Source organism: Populus trichocarpa, chromosome 11, assembly GCF_000002775.5.
Source record: "Populus trichocarpa isolate Nisqually-1 chromosome 11, P.trichocarpa_v4.1, whole genome shotgun sequence".
NCBI classification, from domain to species: Eukaryota; Viridiplantae; Streptophyta; class Magnoliopsida; order Malpighiales; family Salicaceae; genus Populus; species Populus trichocarpa.
The window spans coordinates 17,498,278-17,519,397 of record NC_037295.2 but is presented as its reverse complement, the minus strand read 5'-3'; the positions used below and the strand labels follow the sequence as shown (position 1 = coordinate 17,519,397).

Here is a 21,120-nt window from a genome sequence, read left to right as displayed (position 1 = left end):
GAATTGACCCGGCGATCCGGTTGAGCCGGCAAGACTCGGTCAAAAACCCAATTGCAACCCATTGACTTTTGTTTTTTTTTATTAAAACGATGTTGTTTTGATTTTTTTAAAAAAAAAATTAACCCAAACAACCCGGTGACTCGGTTAAAACCCGGAACTCAGGTTTTAGATCGGACCGGGTCTAAAAACTATCATCTAAACCCAAAATCGGCATTAGAAATTTAGAACTGGACTAGCCCAAAATTAAATTGGATGGCCTTAAAAAATTAAAAAAGTTCTTTAGCCACAAGTACTATTTACCAAGGGCCAGTGGTAGATAGTGAGAGGGCAGACAAGACAGTGAGAGTTAGAAAGTGATCATGTCTTGCTCCTTTTTGCTGATTCCTACGAGGTTCCCGACATTGAGTAGTTACAACAAAGACATAATCTCAACAACTTTGCCGGGGTTCTCTTCTTTTTCTTGTTTAAGGAATGGGAGAAGATCCAATTCCAGTGCTACTTGTATTTCGAAAAGAAGACGTCTTGGCTGCAAATGTCAGTTGGCAGATCTTGCACCTGTAACCTCTGCTGCCTATGGTGTCATTCTTCTTGGCGGTGGCCTCTTTGCCTGTAAAAATTGAATCTTTTCCTTTTCTTTTTTTTTTGCCTTTGTTGCCTTATCTTTGTTTTTGCTTATAAAGATTGCATTTTTGTGAATGAAGTTGGTAAATCAGGAAGCAAGGGGTCACTTTTTGGAGGGTTGACAGGGGCTGCTCTTATGGGAACGGTAACTTTTACTTAAGTTTTTGTCATTGCTCTCTATTTAGTTAAAATTTGGTATGAACTTTTTGATGCATTACGAGTCCTAGCCTTGAGTCCTTTGACTACTAGAACAATGCCTCATTGTTAGGCTTTCCATATTTGTGATAGTTCATGTTCTGAACTTCAAAAGAGTGTTTGTAGTGTTTAAGATTCTTTATGATAGTTAGTTCATTTGAAAGCACAGAGATAAAGGTGGGGTTTGATCTCTCTCATGTTTCTGATGATGGGCAGAGCACATTGTTAACTCTGGACTCATGACACCCTCAATCTTTAATGAGTGGAATAGTTGTCCAGACCCCCTGTAAAAGCGAATCTTGGTCTCCATTTGATTGCACTGCCAAAACTGACCACCCAAATTATTAATTAGGTGCTATACATGGTGAAAGAAGATGTGGGATGAAGGAGTGAAGGAAAGAAGAAGAATGGATGCTTCTTTAAAAATTTACTTGTCTCACTAATGGCGTCAAATTGATTTCACTGATAATAAATAATAAGCCACCCCAATGAGCACTCTAAAGCATACCACCATTCCAAATAGTGAACCAACCGAGCATACCCTCAATGCAATGCATGCTATGCTAAGTGGTGTACTGTCCCCCATGATCATACAGCGACCTTAAGATGTACCAAGTTCTAGGAAACTATGGGCTGGAACTCACTGCCAAATCTGAGAACTTAGTTGAAACAGAACGAGTAGTATGTGGAATTGTCGAATCTCAAATCAACTTGAGATAGGAACTTTACTGCAATGGCCCTTGGGGGATGTTATTAAAGATGAATGGAAAAGTATTAGATTGGTTCGGACTTGCTAATCCAAGCCCTTCCATCCCAAACAGGACAAGCTAGCAGAGCAAGGCATTCAAGTTGATGTGCAGTCTAGGTGATCAGTGTAAGGAGATGGAACCCCAATTCTATGCCCACTCTTGATATGATTATGTATACTACCTAAACTTGGATAGAAACAGGATAGTTCATTAGGGAAAGTGTCAGTCATTGGATGATTTCTAATGCTCAGTATAAGAATGGAACATTTGACTGCTTGAGCTAGGAGTACTTCAAGCACAAGAGCTTTTCTCAATAAATTCCATATCTAGATTGAATTCAGCTTTTGGGTCTGCTGGAGATTCAAATGAGTTCGTAAGCATACCTGGTCTCTTTTTGAGTGCGTATATTGTTGCTGTTGCAGCTTTGCTTAAAGATGGTGTATGGAGATGGGTTTGATTTCTGCAGAAGATTTGGTGCAAAATTAGAATGGCCACTCTTATCAAATTATATCGTAGAGCAAACTTACCTGGGCTCTTTTTGAGTGGTTATGTTGTTGCTGTTACAGCTTTGCTCAGACTGTTGCTTAAAGGGATTGTGAGGATTGCTTGTTAGTTTCCTTTGTCTTCTTAAATCTTTACTTTACTATATTAAGGTTTTTTGCATCAGTTGTATTTAGCTTATTATCGCTGTTACCTTTATCTTAATGCTTATTCTTTACAAGTGTTAGCCACCTGTTCCTTTTTGGTTAATGAATTTATTTGTCTATCCAAAGAAAAGAAAAAACAAAAGAAAGAATCTGCAACGTTAGACCTGGAAAAACTATACAAAATCAACATTTTCAATACCATTAAACTCTATTATGATTAACCATACTAGACTGTTCAAAATGCATTATGACAAGGCTGAAGGTGGTTCAAACATGCTGCCCACTTATTGTGAATTAGCAGTACTAGATTGTTTTTCAGATATGTTGGGAATGTGTGCATGTGTATACAATCACACATGAACTTGTGTAAATGCAAGTTGGAGGTAGCCATCCTTGAATTCTGAGTAAGCGTAAACAGCGAAACCAGATTATAAAGTTTGTGCAACTACATTGATAACTAGGCTTGCCTTTTCCATGTAGGCTTACTTTCTGATGCAAGCTCCGGAGACAAAAGCTATTGGGGATTCCCTCGGGTTTGGGTCAGCCTTCCTATTCTCTTCTGTATTTGGTAAGTCTTTTCTTTGTTCAGAATGTCCTAGGTATCTTGATGTTGGTCCTTTGTAGTATGTACATCATATTTGAGAATTTGACTGTTTCTATTGCCTTTTTCTTTGTTTTTCTTATACCATCCAGGAATACGATTGGCAGCTACCCAAAAATTGATTCCTTCTGGTCTTCTGCTAGTTTTATCTATTTGTGCACTGTCTGTGTTCATCTCCGCCTATTTACTGCAGGATAATCTCTGATTATTGACCGTGTTTAGTCAATCTATCATTTTTGTCATTCTAATGTACGAGCTAGTGTACCCTCCCTCAACATAAGAAGTGTCTTTAACTAAAATTTTGCATTTTGAGTTGATATAGAATCTGATCTTAATCATTGATTTCTCCTCAGGTTCTTCATTTCATTTCTCAAATAAGCAAGTTATCTGAATATAATTTAGCAGCTTCACTTTTTCACAGATAATTTGCATATATATATATATATATATATATATATATATATATTGTGATGAGTAATGGGTTTTTCACAGCTTCATTTCTTGATCTCGATTTTAATTCTTCTGGTAATGGATTGGTAGTAGAACATGTTTTCCAAGTTAAATACCAAGATCTATGTGAAGAGTGATTCAGTTCTTCAGCTTTTAGGTGAAACCATGGGCTATTTGATAGCTAGCTTCTATTATTATTTTTTGTTTGCCTGTAATTCCTTTTCCTCATAGCTGTTCCAGTGCATGCCAAGATATGTATGTATACTTGACCGTGTAAATGCAGATTTGACAGGATCTGGCCAAAAGGGATCTTGTCAGTGACCAATGCCTACATTTTTGTCTTGTTATTATTCCCAAGTCAAATAAGTTGCATCCCACGCTAGCAAAATAAGGATGGCAATCCATGTCTCTTTAGCACTGGTCTTGTCTTTGTGAAACTCATCTATTCATTGAAGTACTAGTCAGAAGCTTCTAGTGAGATACTGCTGGTGTTGCTTGGTTCATGATTAGGGTTGGCATTGATGCAAAGTTGATTGGGTGGCAATGTCCATTGGCACTCGAAAAGAAAAAGGAACAGAAAAGAGCGGAAAGAATGATGCGGTGTATCTTCTGCTCAACAAACACACCTAGAGTTTCTGCCACACAAAATCCCATTAAAGCTTGAAAGAAATGGAGTATACTTGATGGTCAAACCACTTTCTTGTATCCCACATGCTATCATTATAGTGCGCAATCCACAGCAACTTTTTCTCCTAAGCATTTCTGATCTCAAATTTGATAGTTTGTGGGACTTGGACAGAATTATTCCGACAGAATTATGCCAAACAATTAAGATATAAGGTGTATGCTTTACTTGTGATTAGCTTTAACCGCTTAATAGTTAGTAGAGAATGTCGCTTCCATACATAGAGAAAATTATGCAAAAAGTGCTTTTCATAAAAATATTAAGGAATCTTCCCTTTTGTCTAGGAGGGGAAGTTGGGTTTTGTTTTTTTCGAGTATTGACTGTGCTTGAAAGAGCAAGTCACAATGGAGAACAGGAAGGAAAGGAGCTCGAGAGGGGAGAGATCCTGATGACTTTATTGAGTCTCAACTTTCATCATTCAAGGCCTCTCCCAAAAAGGCCCTCCACTACATCTTGTCTGCAAGTGTTGTGCATTGAAACATCCATTTCCTCTGCGCCTCTTTTTCAAGAAAAAACCTCTGCTGCTCATGGAAGAAATTCCCAGTTACTTGTTGATGGGGATATCTTGTGATTAAAGGGTATATAGCCAAGCAAGCACAGAAATAAAGGAGGCATGACTAAGAGGCAGAATTTCCCTGCTGACACACCTGATTTGCACAAAGATATACTTGTTTGTTTTGATTAAGTTAGCTAAGCACATTAATCAAGAGATCTAAGAAGGTGCTAGTGGACTTGGTAGCTAAGTATTCTGTCATTATGCTAGGTTAATCAAAGCTGTACAGAATACTTAAAAGAGCCAGTTTTGTGAGTGGTAGAGGAATCTCAGCACAATTCAGAGTTTGCTAATTAATATTTGGTGGCATCAACTCCACTCAAAACCCTCGCAGAGAAAAAGGGCACTGCCCATCTAATCAAATCTTAAAAGAAATTAGTGCTTTCATTAACTTGGAATACTTAATTGACTTGAGTTGCTTAAAATATTAAAATACAGTCTTTTTTTATTTAAAAATATATTAAAAGATATCTTTTTAATTTTTAAAAATTATTTTTGATATTGACACATCATAATAATTTAAAAATATATATATAAAATAATTTCAAAAAAAAAAATCAAACTCTTTCATCCGCTTTATTAATGGCTAAAGTAATTATTTTCTTCCAACACGTGAATCATTTTCCAAAAGTTTATGCAAAAAGTTTTTAACTAGTAAAAATCCAATATTGATACCTTAAGTGACCACCCATTATTTCAGCGACGATCCATTTAAAAAAATATTAAGTCATAATTAGACCGACTTCTGGGTCAACTCGATGACTAATCAATCTAGTCTAGACATGATTTTACATTAAAATAGATAAGAGTTAACTTGATATAATCTGATCAATTTATCACTCAATTGACTCGCTTAAAATCTAACTTAATTTTTTTAAAAATAAAATAAAACAACATTATTTTATTTTATTTTTTAAAATTTTGAAATGACTTTGTTATGAGTATACCTTTAATAAAAAGGATATTTTATTCATCAAGTGGCTAACTTATTAGTTTGTTAAAAAATATGATATATATATATATATATAGATTACAATTTACTCCAGGCAGTTAATAATGTAAGAGGTGACATGATATTCAACCAATAGAATCCCTGGCTTAGGTCATGCATGGATCGGGGTAGAAGGTGACCGACAAGTGATGGAGTCACTAATCACCACGACTGTGTTTTAAATTGAGACGAGGGTGCCTCTGCATGCAATTGACTATCTCACCAAATATTATTATTTTTATTCTTTTTATTTATTTACATTCAACCAATAGGAAAGCAGAGCTGCACATCTTCAAGCCAATACCCGCGAACCAATGAGGTGTTTGAAAATATTATAATGTATTTTTTTAAAAATGTTTTCTTTTAAATGTATTAATATAATATTTTTATTATTTTTAATATTAGTATTTCAAAATAATATGAAAATATCAAAAAAAATATTAATTTAAAATAAAAAAATTAATTTTTTTAAAATCACTCTGAAAAAAACAAAATAGGCACAAAATTCTAAGAGGAAAATCCAAATTAAGTCAAAAGAAAAAAAAAGTATAATTGAAATTTAATAATTGGGTCAACTTGATTAAAATAGTGAATTATTTGATCTTACAGCCATGGACTTTGAAAGAAACCTAAAAGATATTTTAAAATAGAAGCTGTTAGGCATTAAAATATATTATTATTTTTCTGTATAATTAATCCAACCAGTCACCGGCAAATCATAATATTAATAAAATAACTATTTACTATGTTGTTCGCAATTTTTTTACTTTTTAATATATTAAAATATCTTTTATCAACCTTTTTATATTAAAAATAAATAAATAAATATCAAATTATTTTCTGATCTAATCTTAAATAAATCATCCATTTTCAACTTAGTATATCTCATAAATTTAATTTTTTTATCACATTTCCTGAATATAAAATGATAGCATAATCAAGGAGAATTGGACCCCAAAACTTTACCAGGTTGGCATATATATATATATATATATATATATATATATATATATATATATATATATATATTATTTTTGTATTTTAAATTATTATTTTTATGATTTTAAATAATTTTAAGATTCTCAATAATTGATGAAGAAATTAATGTAAAATATATACATACAAGAGTAGTTGATGGTTATCAAGATTGTCCTTCAGGAACCTGTTTCTCTGTCTAGTTGGCCAGTTGCAAAAGTTCATAGGTCGTTTGCAGTACAGACAAGAACATTTGTTACACTTTGGCTTCTAGCTTCATAATTTAATATTTACTTGTTAATCCACACTATGACGCCTCTTATTTTGGAATTTCTATACATTCCTTCCGCACCCTTCTTTTGTACTTCTCTCAAACTTTATTTTAAAAAATAAACTTTAAATTAATTTTTTTATCATTATTCTAATATATTATCAAATACAATCTCTCAGACATTAAAATTAAAAATAATTGAGAGTCTTAAAAATATCTTGAAATAATTTCTACAATATAACTTATATACCTCAATTTAGTATAGACAAAGGTTGTTTTTTTCCCCTCAATTGGATCTGAGAAAAATCAGAATTGTGGATTGAGTTTTCGTTGTCAATATTTTGTTAATATATTCCATCTAGATTGCATGTTTTACATTAAAAAAAAATGATGCCATTAAATTGACATTCTTTGTTGAAAATTTATGGTGGTTTTGAATGAAAAAAAGTGAATTGAGAGCTCAATTTATAAATCTTAGGGATCTAATTGAGAATCATAACTCTGCGTAGGAGGATTCATTTGAGATCCATTATAGACGGATTGCTTTTGAGGTTTACCCATAATTTCATGGGTTATATACATAGTTTTAAAATCCGATTCAGATTCACCCGAGACAAATCATGTGTCATAGGTTAGCTGAATTGATCTTAATTCGGGTCAATCTAATATTTTTTTATTTTTAAAAAATAAAATAATATCATTTAAAAAATAAAAAGAAAAAAAGTTAATTGGCTTTAACCGAGTTTATATTGTGTTTTTTCTTAGGCCAGTTAAGTTATAAATCAATCTATGTTATGTTTTTTTATCATGTTACACTAATTTAATTTAATTTTTATTCTTTTTTAAATTCAATTTAATTTAGTTGTTATTTGAATCATAAGTTAACTCGAGTTAAAAGAATGGTTATACAGCAACACCAAGTGTTGGCATGAGACGCAAGATGGACTAATAACGTACGCAAAATCGAGGACAAATTCTAAAGATTCCTTGAATAAAATATTTTATCATCTTGGGATTTGCTCATCTTCAATAGGCAGCCCTGTCTAAGTATTTAAAGATTAGAGCAACCAATGCAAAGGCGATTCAATGTTTTGTTTCTTCGTTCATATTACAAATTTTGGAGGATTGTAGCTTCCTGGAATTGTATCTTCATGAGCATCGTATTTTTAAGTATAGCACTAATGAGCCATAATGACCTGGGAATTGTTATAATAATCATCATCATCATCGTCAACATCAATGTTATTGCATGCTTGATCAAATTTTAATGGGAAAAAAAGAGGCAAAACAGAACAAATCAATGTGAACTGACCACGGAATATAATCAAACATGTGGGGGATGTTAAAAGGGATGGAGGGCACGGGTCTAAGGTTTTGATTATAGGCACAGGAAAAATCGCAGAGCTAGGGCAGGTTGATCTACAAGTGGGTTTTTCTTTAAAATTAAAATAATGGTAAAGTGTAAAGTGCTGAGTTAGATGAAGGCAAATAGGAGGAGCTAAACCTTGATCTTGAAGTTGAGATGCCATGATTCCGGAGTGGTTGTTTGTGGGTCAAATGATATATTATGCCTAATTATATATAAAATAAACTAAAGTGTAATAATAGACAACTGCATGTTTATACCATTTGATTCTTCTTTTGATCTTAATTCGGTAATAAAGAACCATTCTCAACTCGGAAATTTTATGTTTTAGATGTTATTTAAATATAACTTTATATTAACTTTCTAAACATATAATTTCATATAAGGATTATTGTGTTATCTAATTTCATATATAAAAGTTCTTGTAGATTTTTATTTATTTATTAGGAATTGGTTATTGTGTTTTTTTTTTAATGTTTTTTTATAGAGTTATCTCAATCTTATATACATGGTCGCGAGGTTAATGGGATAACCTAAATCGATTGAGTCAAATCTTTTTTTTCATTAACATTGAATTGTTTGATAATTGAGTTTCATTGGCTTGTTTAATTTGTTTTTGATAGGATTATCCCAGTATCATCACCAGATTAATTACAAATTTGACATGCTAAGCTGGATTAGATTGGGTTGTTTTTTTTAATACTTTTTTTGATAGTTTTTCTAATTAGTTATTATATTATCGTTGCAATGCTAGCTTATTAAACCCAATTAAATTAATAACTTGAGTTTTTTTTAAAATAAAACACTTGTTATTGTCTTAGCATTCCTTTTTATGATGGAAGAAATCTAAACCGACTCACACTATAACATATATCACCTATCTAGTGAACATCTAAATATATTAATATTTTAATATCATATTAAAATATCATTTTAATCCAAAATTTTAATCTAATAATTGAATCTCAGGAAGTTATGAATTGATTCTTTAGCACTCTAAGGGTTGGCTCAAATTGTAAATTTTATTCATTTCAAGTTTAAATTCAAGCAAAGATTGAAAAAACCGATTCAAATATACTAAATCATTGATTGGTGAGTTTTTCTTCTCTTGAACTCACTCAAAATGAGCCCCTCGTCTCCTGCTTTTATATGCTTTAATATTTGTATGAGCTGATCAAGAAGGGATTATGGCTAGATGCATTATTATTCATGTACGCGTCCTCTAAAATAATGCAAGTCTTGTATTATTGTAGGGGAAGGGAGGATGGTTCATTTTGCTTTGTTTATTCCATGATTGGCTGGTATTGAAATTATTTTAAGCAAGTAAAAAGATGGCATGACAGTGCATGGTCAGATAGCTACCCATTTGAGGTCATCATGTGGCGTTTACTGAGATCACACGGCAGCAAATGTGCCTGTGAGGAAATTGTAAAGTGACTCTAGCATCATGTGGTGAAGTTAGGGCTGTTAAGGGACGATGATGATGTGTTTTGCAGTGACTTTTTCTTGATAGAATATTAATAATTTAGTTCTTACACCATAGGAGCCTCGTTTCGTGTATATAAGCTTTGACATAGCATTAGTTTTTGGCTCACACTTTCACCAACTCTCTCTTCTTCCTCCTTGACTTCCCTGCAGCCTGTCGAGTTCCAGTCTCTTTAATTTCTTCTGTTACAAATATTATTAGAACAATAATCCCTACTGCTCTCTAATTGCCTCTGTTCATTTCCTCCTCTTCTTGCTCAGCTTTCTATGGTCTACAGTATTGTGTTTGCTTTGTTTTAGTCTTGAAGCTGGATCGATCTGATTTTCTCCTTCTTCCTTAGCCAAACCTTTATAAAAACTTTCGAAGCATGTAAGTCTTTGCATTTCTCGAAAATCCCAGAAATCCCCCCCCAGAAAAGAAAAAAAAAATCTCTAGTTTTGTCCATGCATAGATTGCTTCATCTGATCTAGCTGCCTTTATTTTGTAGTTCATAGCCTGGCTCGCTTCATTTCCCCTATTCCGTAGCAGAAAATTTATAAAAGCTTGTCAAGCATGTAATTGAATTTGTTCTTCATTCCCATCATTCCAAAAACAAAAACAAAAAAAAATAGTTTTAGTAATTTATTATATATGTTTTCATATCAGGAGTAACAATTTTCCTCTAGTACTGTTGTTGATCCTCCTGGCAAAGATCAAAATCACCCTGTAGCAAAAACATTATAAAAACCTTCAAAACATGTAACTGTCTCTCTCTCCTATCCACCCTCTAATTATCTCCAAAAAAAAAAAAAAAACTTGTTTGTGTCTTTGTTATAGTGTTACTTGTTATCATCAAAAACCAGAAAAAAAAAAAAGTTGGGAAAGAAGAATGCCGGGGCCAGAAGAAGCTGGGACACCGACGGTGACGGCACCGAATACGCCGGGGACACCGGGAGGGCCACTTTTTACTGGGCTGAGGGTGGACTCACTGTCCTATTCAGATAGGAAAATAATGCCAAAATGCAAGTGCTTGCCTGTCACTGCTCCAAATTGGGGTCAACCCCACACGTGCTTCCTTGATATTCCTTCTCCTGACGTTTCTCTAACTCGCAAGGTAAAACCTCTCTATGATCATCTCTCTCTTTTTTATTACTTGTTTTTGGACTCCCATGAATGCCACTAGCTGCCATGCAAGCACACACGCCACCCCCCTTCACATCACCATTCACCATGGTGTTAATTCTAATCATGCGTGTCTTTCATATAATAATTTCTATTGTTATTGATTTTTATTAAAAAAAAACTCATAGAATTAATATAAAACTATTTTTACACTTTGTTTACTTAGATTTCAGTTAATTATAATTTAGATTCTTTGGGACTTGTTAATATTTTTATTTTAGAAATATGGTTTGCACTGTAGTGGCACTGCGATCTTCAAAATAGTTTTTATGACTTGAAAATACATAAAAAAATTTAATTTAATTTAATTTTTAATTTTAATATATTAAAACCATAAAGATATACTAAAAACATATCAATTTAATATTTGTTCAAATCATTTTTTTTTTCCTTCAAAAAGTGCATGTAAGCATGAGAGAAGCCGTGACAAACACAGCTTAGACGGATACGTTGAATATTCAACGCTGCAGTTATTATTATTGCTTGCAATGTTGACTTCGTTGTTTGCCGTTATCCTCCCGAGTTTTAGTGAAATTTCGGGCGGTGAGAGATTTTATTTTTATACACGGCTGTGACATTGCATTTTGTTTTACCGAAGGTTTTTGATTATATGTACAAGATAATGTTTTTTTTCAGTATTTTAAAAGTATTTTTAAAAAATATTAAATTTAATCTATTTAATTTTTTATTTTAAATTAATATTTTTTAATTTTTTGGATTATTTTGATGTACTAATATCAAAAATAATTTTTTTAAAAATAAAAAAATATTATTTTAATATATTTTCGAGTGAAATTATTTTAAAAAACAACCGATAATCAAACTCTTAAACACGCTTTAAAGATTGTTTGAAAGGTATAGCAGTCGTAGCTTGCATAAATTAATTTGAAGTAAAATAAATAAAATTTAATTTAATTTTTTCAAAAAAATATAAAAATAAACTGTTCGTAGTAACCATCCAAACTCCAAAGTCTTAGATGGTGGGCCGTGGGTTTGATACCCTGACATACATGAACAAGCCTAGTGGCTTGTAAATCTAATTGAATGTGATGTCCTGTCTCATAGTTAATTAGGGTTTGCTTACTGCCCTAAATTAGAAGAGAAGGAGACAAGAAAAAAAAAAAAAAAATTTTATTTTGAAATTATGTGAAATATATTTAATTTGTTAATCTTACATTATTAACCTCTGAGGGATTAAAATAGAAATTAACCCGTCCACTTATTTCATTAATTATTTGTCATTAAATTATATGACTAGTTGGGCATGATTAATGTTTTTATTATAGTTAAATATTTGTTACAAATTAACTAAAATAATATACCAGCATGCTAATTAAACTACGAGGAGGACGGTGGCAGCTTCTGGGTTAATTTTATTCTAATAAGAAGCTTCTTATTGGACCTTAAGTTTGTGGTTAGAAATAAAGCTGGTGACAGAGGTGAAAATAATGGAATTAATATATATATATAGTCTTCAGGGCCAGTAAACACAGAGAAAATAACCCAAAATATTAAAAATCATGAGGTCATTTCACCTGCTCAATCTATTGCTTGTTGTCTAGAATTAATTGCGTTTTAAATATGTTTTATAAAAAATTTAATATTTTTTAAGATTAATTTATTAATATTAAAAATAATTTTTAAAAATAAAAAAAAAATTATTTTAATACTCAACATCTTAAATGACATCACCTAAATAGATTATGTTTGGACGGTTTGTTAGTAATTAATACGTACTGCGTACATCATCTTCTTGTTAGAAGATAATATTTCTATGTCTACCTGTCTCTTGAGAGCATCCTCATCAAACATTAGAGAAGTAGGGTTGGAATGAATCAGTTTCTATGTAAAGCCAATTGATGTGAAGCTAAATTATATGAGTTCTTTTTGTTGTTAATTTGTTGAGTGATTGAGTTCTTGAATTATTTTAATGATTTTAAAATGCAGTAAAATGCCTATAATTCGTGTCAAAATATTCATTTGGAATATTATGATCAAGAATTGATGATTGGGTGTTTACGGATTAATTACTGACATGTTCATGCAGCTTGGAGCAGAATTTGTGGGAACCTTCATCCTGATATTTATGGCGACAGCAGGACCAATAGTGAACCAGAAGTATGATCACGCAGAAACACTTATCGGAAATGCAGCCTGTGCCGGACTAGCAGTGATGATCATAATCCTATCAACTGGACACATCTCTGGAGCTCATTTGAACCCATCACTCACCATTGCTTTTGCAGCTCTACGCCACTTCCCTTGGGTCCAAGTGCCTGCCTACATTGCAGCTCAAGTATCGGCTTCCATCTGTGCTTCTTTTGCTCTTAAAGGAGTCTTCCACCCCTTCATGTCTGGTGGGGTTACCGTTCCATCTGTGAGCACTGGCCAAGCTTTTGCGCTTGAGTTCTTCATCACTTTCAATCTCTTGTTTGTTGTCACTGCTGTTGCCACTGACACTCGTGCTGTGAGTACTTCGTCCTAGTAATTCATTTCTTTACACACCCACCTAGATGGCGTTTCTCTCCTAAGGAAAGAAAAACCGCCGTTGCAAAACCCTGTGACCCGTCAGCTCAGGCCTTGGCTTGGGCTGCGTCGCTAGAAATAATAAGTTATTAATGTTATATATTAATCTGTACCAACACATGAGTGCATCTCCACACACATGCATAAGCTTATATATTTTCTCTCTTATTTCTTTTTGATGAAAAGGTGGGAGAGCTGGCTGGAATAGCAGTCGGAGCTACGGTTATGCTGAACATTCTTGTTGCAGGGTAAGTTACTCCAAGTCTTCCTTCCTTCTTTAGGCAATCATTTATTTGTTTATAGAGATTTTTGAAAACTTCATCGTTTCTGTAATTTTATCTCGAGGACATTGCTAGGTGTTTGCGACAAAACATGGAAAAAGATATTGAAATATAAGTAAACAAATCCAGCTCTCTATAAAGTCAATAATATCAAGCCTTGCATGCAAGGAAGAGCCTAGAAATTAATGTCGTATCTGATAGCAGTACTGATTCCCCGAATAGGGTAGGCGGGCTAGCAATACATGACACCACATTAGCTAGGGCCGGGGTTAAAGATGGCTAGAGAAATGATGAAGGGATAGGTCTAACCTTTCCTGTTGAAAGGACAAAAACCATGAAAGAACCAAACATGAGAAGCTCCGGGAATTTTCATATACAGTATGAAAACTAAATAATTTTCTTTTACAAGAATATAGTGATTTTACCATAATATATAATGCTTACAACACAGAAAACAAAGTTTGGTGAAGAAAAATATTGGAAAGTACAGTGGTATAATTGTAATCTTCTTGACGTGGGCAGGCCATCAACTGGTGGTTCTATGAATCCAGTGAGGACTTTGGGGCCAGCAATAGCTGCAGGAAATTACAAAAAAATTTGGATTTATCTGGTGGCACCGACACTTGGAGCCGTAGTCGGTGCTGGCGCCTACACGCTTGTGAAGCTCCGGGACGACGAGACTGATCCACCCCGTCCAGTCAGGAGCTTCCGTCGCTAGGATAGATCGATCGATCGATCGATCATGCAATGAATGATGGCGTGGAACAAGACGATACATGCATGATTAATATCTTTGAAAGTTTGCGAAGAATAAAAAGGTGATGTGACGCTAAGTCCACGGCCTACAGTGTGGTTGAATAATGGGGTGCACTTGGAGTGGTGATTGCCATCTCTTCAGTCATCATCTCTGGATATGTAATTAATATAGAGCTTGACGAAGTGCTTATTTATTTTGTGTGTTTTATTTCCTAGCTACGTGAGATTAAACATGTCTCATAATATTACTGTCTTTGTGTTTTAATATTATTGTCTTAATTTGTAATTTCCTGTGAAAAATGTTATGTGTGATGCAGAAAAACATATATGGGATGAAAATGCAAGGATTATGTACATTTTTCCTCGTTGTATAATTTTACTGAGCATTTTGCCTACTCATATCTCGTAATATCCGGTTGGATTCGATATTAATTGGTAAGGGATATATATATATATATATATATATATATATAAAATGAAGGACAAAACAATACTCAAATCACATTAATTATCATTTTAATTCATGATATTCTATAAGATATTTTACAAAACAATAATCAAATTACATTAATTATCATTTTAAATATTTCAGCCACCACCATATTGTCACTACCATTTTTTGACGATGTATAATTTAAGATAGGTATGAAAAATGTTAGAAAATACTATAAATCATATCTTTTGATTTTATCTGATAGCTTAAACTATTGGATTGAGATGATCTTTTAACATGGTATTAGAGCCTTGATGACTAAACGGTCACGAGTTCGAATCTTACCATCTCTATTTATTTGATAAAATTTAAACACAAGGTAATGTGAACTTATGCAAGTTTCAATCCTAAAGAGTTTTCATTTAATGAGGTATATTAGAAAATAATATAAATTATATCTTGAGAGCTCATCTAATAATTTAAACTACTAGGGTGAATTGATTCTTTGATAAAAAAAAAACACAATTGCTCATATTTACTTTTTTGTATTTCCTGCTTTTGCTCTATAAATTTTAATTTTTTTTATATATACTAATAGAGTTGAGTTTTTTAAATAATTTAAAACATTGTTTACAATTATACTGTTCTTTTTTATAGTTTATTTTATTTAGAGAATTTTATTTCATTGCAATTTCATATTGGGTAAAGTGTCGAATAATAAGCATGGGCTGGATTTACAAGGGCCCACACATTAGGCCTAAAACAAAAAACGAACTAAAGGCCCAAGGTCTTGACTATTCTTATTTTCAGCAAAGAAATTACAGCCACCGAAGACCAACTGCAAAAGCAAACAAGTCAAGGAAAAGATGACTCGAACGATGGAGTGGGCAGCAAGAGGGAGCCACATGAGAGGAATACCAAGAAAGATGGTGATTATGGCCGTTGGAGCATTTGCAAAGGCAGTTGCCAATCTTCTTAACACCACTACAGTCCATAATGCTGATACCCTTATCAATCTTGTTCGATCTAGACCCCTTGGGGTGCCCCTTATCACTGTTAGCAATCACATGTCCACGTAACTTATGCTCATTTGGTTGCCTTTTCTTTTCTGGGTTTCTTTTTTCTGTTTGTTTAATGCTTGATTTCTCGGTAAAGATTGGTTCTTTGACCGTTAATGAAGCGAAAGTTTGGTTTTTTAGAGTTTTGCTGTTGTTTTTGACAGGTTGGATGATCCAGTGATGTGGGGATTCAAGGGGTTTCCTATTTTTGATTCAAATTTGGCTAGATGGGCACTTGCAGCTGAAGACATTTGTTTCAAGAATTCATTGCTGTCTTATTTTTTCCGTATTGGTATTTTTTTTTCCTTACTGATTTTTGTGTTAAATTGTCTATTGTGTTTGTTGGTTTTGGAGTTTTCTTTGTTTCATTTTCTTTTTTTAATTTGATCTATGTATATGAAAATCAGTTGCAATTTAGTGTTCTGTTGTTGGTTCAAACCTTAGCTGCTGCTGAAACAATATCACTTGAAAGTACTAAAATAGGACAGGCCATGTTCTATTCTATCTTCAGTTGTGGTTGCGACATAAATCCTTGTTTTTAAGTAATTTATGTGATACTTTTTTAGTAAGCTTTTGGGTCTGAAGTAGTGAATTCTGCAGGGAAATGTATACCTATTACAAGGGGTGGTGGAATCTATCAAAAGCACATGAATGAAGCTCTTGAGCGGTTGAGTGATGGAGAATGGGTATTTAGTTAAAATGCTATACCATTATTTGGTGTAATGATTGGATGGTTTTGTTGTTTAGTTTCTACTGAAACATAGTTTGGTTAGTGTATGAATGTGTTGAATGTTTATAGTATTACATTTTTTTTATGTCTTAATGAACTCTCCTGGCAGGCCTTATGCTATTAGTTAAAAGTGCCCATGCTTTCTTCATTGTATCAATGAAGTCCTGGCCTCACTAGGCTGCTAAAACATAATTCTTTGCAATTCCACCTCCCTCTCTCTCAGCATTGGCCAATTTTGTGAAAGATGTGAGCCTTTTTAGTCTGAAGCAGCTTGGTCATTCAACACTTTTTCTTGATGGATGTAACTAGATTGACAGAAAGATTGCTGTCATAGTGTCAATGATACATTGAGACGATTTATGTTATGCTTAGTTTTGTCAATTTTTCATGAATGAGAGCATAGTGTTTAACGTGTTTTTGCTCAGTCAATGTCCTGTTTTTCGTACATTGGTGCGTTACTGTCAAGTATGAAAAAATTCCAGGCAGTAACTTGTATAGTTCAATTATTACAAGTTCAAACCAGTAGCTTGAATAGTAGTAATATGATGAGAACCTGAATTGGAATTGATATTGTGAAAAATATTGCACGTTTTTAGGTTGCAATGGACTTGTGAACAGCAGGAAGCATGATTTAATGGCTTTCTTTACCTGGGTGATGTTTCAGTCTCACTTGCCATCATAGCGATACATATCCTACACTAGCAGGCAGAGTGTCTGAGAAATTATGTAAATTGTTCCATAGTTTTTTATGAGGAAGCAATTTTTTTCTCACTGTCCTGGTGCTTTTCTTGCTTTTAATGAGCAGCTACATACCTTTCCTGAAGGAAAAGTGTCTCAAGAAGATGCTCCTATAAGGCGATTGAAATGGGGAACTGCTAGTCTCATTGTTCGTTCCCCTGTAACTCCAATAGTTCTGCCAATTGTTCATCATGGTTTTGAAGAGGTAACTTTTCTTCAATATTCATAGAATTGAAAGATTTTGAAGAGGTGACTTGAACATGTACAGAACTGAAAGAGGATTGCGTTCCCATTTTCCTTGTGTGCCAGAAAGCTAGACATTTACATGTAACAGTTCTTCATTCACGCACTAATTTTACTGATTTTGGGTCTAGAAGTTCTTCATACAGCAACGTTTTTGGCCTATTTAACTTTCTGGATTTTACAAAAAATGCAGCCATCATTGAGTATTTCACATCATTGGTTATAACTTGCAGGTGATGCCTGAAAATTTTTGGTTTGGGAGAAGGCCTCCTTTTCCGTTGTGTAATAAGAGCATCAACATAGTTATTGGCGAGCCTATGGAATTCAACCTTCCTAAAATGACACAAATGGCAATTTCTACGTCCCATAATTTGCATAATCCTACCAGAGGATGGCCCATCCTTTCCCCGTCTGGATTGGATGAAGCAGCACAGAGGTGTCTCTACACTAGTATTTCAGACCAGATTCAGACCTCCATGGAAAGCTTAAGGAGTTCGAGTAAAAAGTTATCTGAGGCAAAATCTCTGAATTCTGGACAGGTAGAAGAGTAGAGAATATCTTCGTGCATGTCTTCTACCAAGCATGCATGGTGGTAGGGGATATGCATGTGATTATTTCCAAAAGTTTATGGTAATGATAAATACACCTTTGTTCTGGTCACGTTTCGTGGAATCAATTTCAAAAATTTAAATGAGGGGGGAAGCACAAGACATCCTTTCATTAGTTCAAATTCTTGATTCTTTTTGCATCTCTTTGAGGGTGGATAGAAAGGTGTGATAATTTTTCTTGTGCACTCCATATCCTTATTCATTTTCCCTCGAAAAAATTGTATCTGGAAGGATGAGAAGCAGGTTGGTCCCTAAGGTTTTTAAAACGACAATCCTAATGATTTGAAACAAGAGACGAGAGCTCATTGAGCATTGCCTCTTGATGCTTGTTTTATGTAATTTAATTGTGAGCAAATACATAATCAGCACCTCTTACAGTGTCATGGGGTATTTGGACAACGCTCTTCACCACTTGCAGTGACTACTGAACATTTGGTATCCTTGCCTAGGGTGAAAGATCTGCAATTGATTCTTTTAGAGGTATATTGGAGGGTGAATGATTGTAATCGAAGCAACTTTTTGTGGCTACAGGAGTCTCAGCTGAGATTCATTGGAACTGGAACACTGTAATTTGATGTTCTAAATCGTTTTATTATTGTGAAGGACGTTCTATCTGCCTTGCTTGTAATCTTCGCAATAGGTATTCCTTAATAGAATTATCTTCTTCCATTGCCTGCATGTATACAATGGTGTTTTGCACGTTCAGCAGTTGCTCTCTGATGATTTTCTTTTCCTCGAATCTTTGTCTGCTACCCTGAAATGCATGGATGATAGAAGTCAAATATCTTTCATTAGTGGTGGTTTGTAGTGGAGAGTTTGGTCATGCACTCATGTAGTTGAGATGGCTAGTCTCGAGGTAGTGGAGTTAGTTGATGCTATCACAATCAAATGATGAGCTTTGGAATCATAATTGAAACCACTTTATTCGTATTTCACTTGATAATGGCAACTGTACTTGGACTCTGCATTCATACCTTCTTTTTCCCTTCCTGGACCTTCACAGACAGAATTAGTTGGTAGCAGCTAGCACGGGTAGGATTTTCATTCATACCCTTTTCTCTGGTGGACCTTGCATACACAGAATTATCAGTGAGTAGATGGCAGAAAGTACAGCAAATATACATTGCTAATCCCAGCAGTTTTATGGTACAGATTACAGAATGTGGATTTACTATTGTCAGGATCTCTCTCACTTTAGGGCTATCACAAACTAATGAATATGCAACCATAACGGACCCCAGGATAAAAAGTAAGGGCAGTGTGGAGGCAGAATGCAGGCTGGAATCCCTTTAAGAAGACCCAATCCTTTTTTGTGTGGCTGCACTGTCATTCTTGGACCTGTATGCCCTTTTGGTAAGAAAAATGAATGAAATTCTTGACGATAAAGCCAAGGCAAGTTTGCTTTTGGTGTATTGATTCAAAACTATTTAAAAAGTAACCTGAAATAATATTGTTTTGAAAATCTTCAAAAAAAAAAAAAATCAAAATTTTAACCAAGTTAATTATATCGTTAATAACCTATCAAGGGAAGTAGATTTGATCGAACCAACTTTTATCTAATATAATTTAAAACTCAACTCAAGTTAAATTTTAAATCACGATTCATTGAGTTAACTACCAAACCACCAAGAATGTAGTAGTAAAAAAAATACCCTAATGAAAAAAAAAGAAAAAAAGAAGAAGGGGACTGATAGATATAATGAATCTGGTTTATGCTTTTAACATGGTTGGTATTTGCTTTAACAATGATGACTTTCCATTCCCCAAATTTCTCATGTCTGTCTTTAATGCTACTGTGTGAGTAAATACTCTTCTGCTGCCCCTTCCATCTCTCATGAACATTGAAAGGGACAAAATGATTAGACATGAACAAAACAAAGGACCTGTCAAGTTAGTTATGGCGTTTTAAAAAAAATTGATTTTTTTTTTATTTTTTATTTGTTTTTATTTACTGATATTAAAAATAAAAACTCAACTCAAGTTATATTTTTTTATTTGTTTTTAAAAAATATACTTTAAAAAACAACATTAACTGTACTTGAAGCATTACTAAAGTGATTTAGCTAGATGGCAGGTGGTCATGGGAGTTTACTGCTAGTCACGCAAGTATGAAGCTACAGTGAATATGCATACCTTTGGCGGGCAGAAATACACAGGTGGGAGAGGTGCCGGCAGCAACATGGCCGGCAATCCAGCAAATTTGCCTTGAATGGGTCATTTGTGGCGCAAACGTGCATGTGCCTGTGAAGCAATAATTGTGGCTCATTGTTAGGTCATAATTCCCTTCGGAAAGGATCAAAGGACACGAAATTTATGGGTCCATTTCAGATTTCTGCATGCATTACAAATGATGCGTGTTCAAGGATCATGTGAGAATTTTTATTGTTCCAGTTATCTCCATTCTTTTTTATCTCTAGCCGGTAACAAAATACTAGCCAAAAGATGAATTTCATTAACATTATATGAACTGAGGGTTGTAGATTGTTACCTCTTTCCATCTATTCGGAATTGTTTAATTTAATTAATTAATACATACCACAGTTTTGCATAATTTAGTTTAAAACTCTTTTTCGAAATCTTGATTAATAAAAAACTATAATTTATAACTCTTTCAAACTTATTTTTTAAAATTATAATTATAAAAGTTACCACAATACCATATTTAACGGTTGTTTTTTAAAGTTCTTTTTGTTTGGACATATATCAAAATAATTTTTTAAATTTAATTTTAATTTCAGTACATCAAAATAATAAAAAAGCTTCAAAAAATAATTTGAAGCAAAATAAAATTCAAAATTTGGTAAAAGCACGGCATAACCGTGTTGCTTTAGTGATCATTTGGAAACGCGGTTTCAGCCGCGTTTCCTAAAAAAATGAATTTGTTTTGTTTAAAATTATTTTTTTATATTTTTGAATTGTTTTGATGTGTTAATATTAAAAATAATTTTAAAAAAATAAAAAAAATATTATTTTAATATATTTCTTAAAAAAAATAC

At 33.4% G+C, this 21,120-nt stretch overlaps 3 protein-coding genes across 5 annotated transcripts; all 3 read left to right on the top strand.

The window, feature by feature from the left end:
- Positions 1-290: 290 nt before the first annotated feature.
- On the top strand, positions 291-3,165 carry LOC7455007 (protein FATTY ACID EXPORT 4, chloroplastic). Its single transcript, XM_002317607.4, has 4 exons — positions 291-609; positions 702-766; positions 2,693-2,780; positions 2,906-3,165. The coding sequence occupies exons 1-4, from the start codon at positions 360-362 to the stop codon at positions 3,016-3,018; spliced, it is 516 nt and encodes a 171-aa protein (XP_002317643.1). The 5' UTR covers positions 291-359; the 3' UTR covers positions 3,019-3,165.
- A 6,468-nt stretch (positions 3,166-9,633) lies between these two features.
- Positions 9,634-14,670, top strand: LOC7455006 (probable aquaporin NIP5-1). The gene is made up of 4 exons (XM_002317606.3): positions 9,634-10,683; positions 12,799-13,218; positions 13,464-13,525; positions 14,081-14,670. The coding sequence occupies exons 1-4, from the start codon at positions 10,459-10,461 to the stop codon at positions 14,274-14,276; spliced, it is 903 nt and encodes a 300-aa protein (XP_002317642.1). The 5' UTR covers positions 9,634-10,458; the 3' UTR covers positions 14,277-14,670.
- An 892-nt stretch (positions 14,671-15,562) lies between these two features.
- LOC7455005 (N-acylphosphatidylethanolamine synthase) lies at positions 15,563-18,802 on the top strand. 3 transcript variants are annotated; one of them, XM_052445664.1, is made up of 5 exons: positions 15,563-15,822; positions 15,970-16,097; positions 17,132-17,187; positions 17,341-17,478; positions 17,750-18,802. In XM_052445664.1, the coding sequence occupies exons 1-5, from the start codon at positions 15,614-15,616 to the stop codon at positions 18,065-18,067; spliced, it is 849 nt and encodes a 282-aa protein (XP_052301624.1). In that variant the 5' UTR covers positions 15,563-15,613; the 3' UTR covers positions 18,068-18,802. The 3 variants fall into 3 exon arrangements, with proteins under 3 accessions (XP_052301624.1, XP_002317641.4, XP_024467359.2); XM_002317605.4 differs by lacking the exon at positions 17,132-17,187 and adding an exon at positions 16,406-16,491 and having other exon boundaries at positions 15,564-15,822; XM_024611591.2 differs by lacking the exon at positions 17,132-17,187 and adding an exon at positions 16,406-16,491 and having other exon boundaries at positions 15,595-15,802.
- The last annotated feature ends 2,318 nt before the right edge of the window (positions 18,803-21,120 follow it).

Coding starts and splice junctions, on each gene's coding strand:
- LOC7455005 (XM_002317605.4), top strand. CDS start 15,614: ATGACTCGAACGATGGAGTGGGCAGCAAGAGGGAGCCACATGAGAGGA. Junction 15,823..15,969: donor GTTAGCAATCACATGTCCAC/GTAACTTATGCT, acceptor TGTTTTTGACAG/GTTGGATGATCCAGTGATGT. Junction 17,479..17,749: donor TTCATCATGGTTTTGAAGAG/GTAACTTTTCTT, acceptor TATAACTTGCAG/GTGATGCCTGAAAATTTTTG.
- LOC7455007 (XM_002317607.4), top strand. CDS start 360: ATGTCTTGCTCCTTTTTGCTGATTCCTACGAGGTTCCCGACATTGAGT. Junction 610..701: donor TGGCGGTGGCCTCTTTGCCT/GTAAAAATTGAA, acceptor TTGTGAATGAAG/TTGGTAAATCAGGAAGCAAG. Junction 767..2,692: donor GGGCTGCTCTTATGGGAACG/GTAACTTTTACT, acceptor TTTTCCATGTAG/GCTTACTTTCTGATGCAAGC.
- LOC7455006 (XM_002317606.3), top strand. CDS start 10,459: ATGCCGGGGCCAGAAGAAGCTGGGACACCGACGGTGACGGCACCGAAT. Junction 13,219..13,463: donor TTGCCACTGACACTCGTGCT/GTGAGTACTTCG, acceptor TTTGATGAAAAG/GTGGGAGAGCTGGCTGGAAT. Junction 13,526..14,080: donor CTGAACATTCTTGTTGCAGG/GTAAGTTACTCC, acceptor TGACGTGGGCAG/GCCATCAACTGGTGGTTCTA.